This window comes from Hibiscus syriacus, unplaced genomic scaffold, assembly GCF_006381635.1.
Source record: "Hibiscus syriacus cultivar Baekdansim isolate YM2019G1 unplaced genomic scaffold, ASM638163v2 tig00111721_pilon, whole genome shotgun sequence".
Taxonomy (NCBI): Eukaryota; Viridiplantae; Streptophyta; class Magnoliopsida; order Malvales; family Malvaceae; genus Hibiscus; species Hibiscus syriacus.
The window spans coordinates 1,705,443-1,710,836 of record NW_024063164.1 but is presented as its reverse complement, the minus strand read 5'-3'; the positions used below and the strand labels follow the sequence as shown (position 1 = coordinate 1,710,836).

The following is a 5,394-nucleotide window of genomic DNA, read 5'->3' as shown; positions in this document are numbered from 1 at the left end:
AATACATTATGTACCTAAATGAAAAAATGATATATTTTAGGTATATATTTTGAATAATAAAAGTATTTTAAGTATTTAGATAAAAAATGATATATTTTAAATTAAAAAATATTTTAAATATTTAAATAAAAATAATATATTTTAAATACTTATTTTAAATAATTTTTTGAATAGATTGAAGTAATTATAAGGTAGTATCTATTCATATTTCTTTAATTATCTACTTATTTTAGATATTTAAATGAATAAATAATATATTTTAAATAGTATAAACCTCCGTGGTTATTATGTTTGTTGAATAAAAAAACCAACTTACGTTCAAAAAAAAGGCTTAATATTAAAAATTGCCTAAACAATACATCTTTTCTCATTTAGGTGCTTAAACGTTTTTTTTGTTAATTTAGGTGTTTAATATTTCTAAAATTATCATTTAGGTGCTTACACTGTAACGGCCGTTAAAAAATCCGTTAAAAATAAATCAATTAATCAAACACGTGACTTGATTTTTTATTTACTTTAACTTTAAAAAAATAAAATTCATAAATTTTCAAAAAAGTCCCAAACTTTTTATATTTTTCATAAAATATCCAAGACTTTTAATTTCAATCGATGGCTACCACCACCTTCAATAATCACTCACTCACACACCGACCGGCCACCAGCACTTCGACCACCCTTTGATCGTTCACACGTCGATTGAGATGAATATGTGTTGGGATTTAGAGATTTAGGGTTTAGATATAGGAATTTTGAGGGTTTAAAGGTCCAATCGGTGATGGGTGGATATATAGCGGCTGCTGGGGGCAATTGCGGTGGTGGACGACCAGCGAGTGAGGTAGATGTTTTTGGGATTAAGTATTTTGATACTTATTTGAGGTTTTAAAAATATTTTGGGTTTTTTAATAATAATACTTTTAAGTTTTTCTTTAATAATTTTTTTAAATATTTGTAAAGACACAACGTGTCACATTTTGAGTGGTTGACGAAAATTTTTAATGGTTATTATGGTCGAGACACCTAAATGATAATATTAGAAACGTTAAACACCTAAATTAATAAAAAAAATTACATACCTAAATAGAAAAAGAAGAATAATTTGATCAATTTTTTATATTAAACGTTAAAAAAAAATGGTAGAACAAGGCAAGCAAATCTTAGCCATAGAAAGCAAAAATTCAACCATCGGCCACGATTTCTTCTTGGCAAGGCAACAAAACGTGAGAAATCTAAAAGGAAATCAAACGCTTTTTTGGTAGATTCTTTCCAGGTAGTGGCGGTGTATTCGGTAGACGCAGAATAGAAAAATAATTGAAAACTCTATAGCAAAAGGAGTAGGTGAAGTCGAATTTTTTGTTTATTTAGTCGAAGTTCATTGGGGTTTCCTATAAATACCAATAGCGAAAGAGAAAGCCCATTACTCTTATATATCACTTTGCTTCCCTTACCATCTCTTTTCAGATCTCAAAGGTTCGTTTCTTTTTCTCCTAGTTTTTTTTTTATCTTCATTTTGTGTTGTAATTCTTGAATTCTAAGCTATGGGTTTTGTTTATTTGTGCAAATAAAGTTTGGGTTTTGTTTATTAATCCGAGCAATAAGTGGCTGTGATATTGTTTAGATCTATGCTATCGGTTGTCATTTCTTTTATAGAGCTTGGAATATCTTCCTTGTTCTGTTATGGTTTTTCTTTTTTCTATCATAATCCGTGCCTTGAGTCATCTCTTGAAAATGAAATGTTGGCGATTGTGTTGATTTTTCTCTATCTCTGTTGCCTGAGTAAAATCTCTGGGTGCAAAGATGAACTTTTGTTGATGCTGAGGTGGAAATGTTCGAAAAATATACCCGGTTATTATTTCCAATGATTTGTAAAAGAGGAACCTCAATATTGAATTTTCTGGATTCATCATTCTAGATTTGTGGATTATGGTTAAGGGATACTCCATCCCATTCACATGATTGTTTATTTCAAATTTGTGAAACTAATGTTAGGAGCGTGATTAATAGAAAGAATATATGGTAACTCGCACCAAGTCAAATTTTATATGGTAACAAGGCGTATATGTATTGATCTGTATGTAATTCGTTCTCGACTACACGTGTTGCACATGAAATGGGATCTCGGGTTTTTTCTTATCAGTTTGTAGTATTTAATCTTCTCCGACTTGGAGTTTGTGTAAGATGAAGATGGCTCATTTTGCTTTGAAATGAAAGTGAATACAAAATTGGAACTTTTGGTTGCATGGTAGAAGGACCTTGCTATTGTTTTCAGGCTCTGATTTGAAGGCATAATAGCTCTATCTGTGTCTTTACCACTGAAAACAGGAAATGTTTTTTGTGCTTTGGTGTGAGTCATGCAGCTTGTTGATTATATTACCTAATATCTGGTTTCATAGTAGGTTTGCGACGCTTTTTCCTGGTTTATTGCGTGAGATGGCAACAACATCAGCAGCTACATTCTCGATTGGGTCGACTGTTTCCTTTAGGAGCAAGGGGAGTCCACTTCCTCAAACAAAATCTTCTGCTGTAGGGTTCATCTCACAGAATTCACTTCCATGTTTCAGTGGCCTCAAGGTGGCAACATCCTTGAACTGTGATTCAGTATCCTCCTTCCTTGGCAAAGAAAGCAGTGCAGCTCTTAGAGGCTCGTTTGCACCGAAAGCGCAAAAGCCAAACCTGAGGTCTCAGTATGGCTTACAGATTCAAGGATCTTACAAAGTGGCGATACTTGGAGCTGCTGGAGGGATAGGTCAGCCTCTGGCACTTCTAATCAAGATGTCCCCACTAGTTTCGGCCCTGAACCTCTATGATATAGCAAATGTCAAGGGAGTCGCTGCCGATCTCAGTCACTGCAATACTCCTTCACAAGTTCTGGATTTCACTGGTGCTTCGGAATTAGGAAATTGTTTGAAATGTGTGGATGTGGTGGTTATACCTGCTGGTGTTCCTAGAAAGCCCGGTATGACTCGTGATGACCTCTTCAATATCAATGCCAACATTGTTAAGACTTTGGTTGAGGCGGTTGCCGATAATTGTCCCGATGCCTTCATCCATATTATTAGCAATCCAGTTAACTCCACGGTACCAATTGCTGCTGAAGTTCTTAAGCAAAAAGGCGTTTATGATCCAAAGAAGCTCTTTGGTGTTACCACATTGGATGTTGTGAGAGCTAACACATTTGTGGCTCAGAGGAAAAACCTTAAGCTCATTGATGTCGATGTCCCTGTTATAGGTGGACATGCTGGTATCACCATTTTACCCCTGCTGTCGAAGACGAAACCTTCTGTTAGCTTTACAGATGAAGAAATCGAGGAATTAACTGTCAGGATTCAAAATGCCGGGACAGAGGTTGTAGAGGCAAAGGCAGGTGCAGGATCGGCCACCCTGTCCATGGCTTATGCCGCTGCAAGATTCGTCGAATCATCCCTTCGTGCTCTAGATGGAGATGGGGATGTCTACGAGTGCTCTTATGTGCAATCAGATCTGACTGATCTTCCATTCTTTGCATCCCGGATCAAGCTGGGAAGAAAAGGGATTGAAGCACAGATTCCATCTGACCTTCAAGGTTTATCGGAGTACGAAGAGAAGGCCTTGGAAGCTCTTAAGCCTGAATTGAAGGCTAGCATTGAGAAGGGAATTGCATTTGTGCAGAAGCAACCAGTTGCTTCATAGAACTCAAAAACCTTTTGAAGCTCTAAAACTCTAATCGAAACCATGCTTTAAGAGAGATAAACCTTGCATAAGAACTTTCAGTTTTGTAGGATGAAAGTTTTTTAAGTTTCTTTTTCAAATTGACGATCTCTGAGTAAGAAATTGAAAGGGTATTTTGATGGTTACATATTAGAAGATGATCAGTTCTGAATCAGACTCTGTAGTGCTTCTCGACAGTTTTGAAAATATATGGATGGTGAATTCCAGTAATTTTTATTACTGTGTCAAGGGAGGGTTGAATAAATTAGTTATATGAGAAAATGCCATGACTGTTTGTTCATTTCTGGTTACATGTAGTACTAATATTTATTACTCGGTTTATTTGGATTGAAATTCTGGATTCTTATTTCTTGATTGCAACATACATTTTAAAATGAACAACTTTCTGAATAGTCTATCATTATATATATATATATATATATATGTGGTAATTTTAATATTTTATTTCAAAAAGATTTGAGTTGTAGTTTAGCAATATTTGTTAAAATATTACTATATTTGATGAGTTTTGATACAATAGTCTAGTAACTCGTGGGTTATACGTGTCATGGATTTAATATCTTCGTAGATAATTGTAGTAATTTAGTAATATTGATAGGAGATAAGAAAACAAAATAAAATATTTTAATTTTTTTTAAGAGAATCAATTATTTTATAAGTTTTGTTTCCATTCAATCCCAAGAATCTGACCAGACCTTTCAAATTGTTAATGAATATTATACAAATATTTCTAAAAATTCGACAATTGAAGCATTACTATTGTGTCTGTAGATTAAATTTATAAGAAAGCTACTTTGAGAGTTTAAATACTTGATGTAAATACACTATAAAACAAAAGAAAAAAGCTTTCCTATTCAAAAAGAATATCAAACTACTCAATTATTTTGATAAAGTAATCATTAATAAACTCAAAGATCAAAAGTACAAGTATATCCATTTTGGATTAGTTCAAGTAGGTGTCAAACTCCTTAATGTGAAAAGTACTAAAAATACATCAATTTTAATAGTCGTTATTCAAATTTTGTGATATCTCTGATTGATAAGAATATATTATAATCGTCGACTCTCCAAACCCTACCCACAATTATAAAATACTTTTTGAATATGAAAGTTTAACTTTAGTTTATAGGTTATGTATTCTGTTATCAATACCAAGGCTTTACTTCAAAACCCAAAAGGAAAAACTAATCTCTATATACAAACTGACACTACAAGAACTCATACGGTACTACAAAAAACTATCAATTGACAAGAGATTAACCTTCTGAAAGATGAAAATTAAAAGGTCCTACAGATTCTCTAGAACTAGTTCCTACTACGAATAATTCTTTAAGAGAAATCTCTCAACATCAAGATGACACTGTCGAATTAATAATTAACATGTCAAACAAATTACCTCCAAGATATTCTTTTGATATAGCTAGTTTAAGTTCAACCTTTCAAAAAACTAAATATAGAAAAGAATAAATTATAGATACCCAACACCAAGATTTTAGAAAAGTAAGAACATCTGTCTCTCCTATTCCAATCTAATTTATAGAAAATCAAAGCCTTGATTTAGAACAACTAGAGCTTCTATCTCTTTGTACCTAGTTCGTTTAAAACTAATTTACAAGGAATAAATAATTCCTCAAAAATACCCCAACCTATTTATGCTAGACAAACAAAAAGTTCCTCCAATGGTAGACA

General features: G+C 33.0%; 1 protein-coding gene across 2 annotated transcripts; it reads left to right on the top strand.

The window, feature by feature from the left end:
- The first annotated feature begins 1,215 nt into the window (after positions 1 to 1,215).
- LOC120168867 (malate dehydrogenase, chloroplastic-like) lies at positions 1,216 to 3,783 on the top strand. Of its 2 annotated transcripts, none has more exons than XM_039177147.1 (2): positions 1,216 to 1,467; positions 2,422 to 3,783. In XM_039177147.1, the coding sequence occupies exon 2, from the start codon at positions 2,428 to 2,430 to the stop codon at positions 3,664 to 3,666; it is 1,239 nt and encodes a 412-aa protein (XP_039033078.1). In that variant the 5' UTR covers positions 1,216 to 1,467; positions 2,422 to 2,427; the 3' UTR covers positions 3,667 to 3,783. The 2 variants fall into 2 exon arrangements, with proteins under 2 accessions (XP_039033078.1, XP_039033079.1); XM_039177148.1 differs by having other exon boundaries at positions 2,394 to 3,783.
- Positions 3,784 to 5,394: the final 1,611 nt, after the last annotated feature.

What these genes read in the sequence shown, in the direction of transcription:
- LOC120168867 (XM_039177147.1), top strand. Translation starts at nt 2,428, where the DNA reads ATGGCAACAACATCAGCAGCTACATTCTCGATTGGGTCGACTGTTTCC.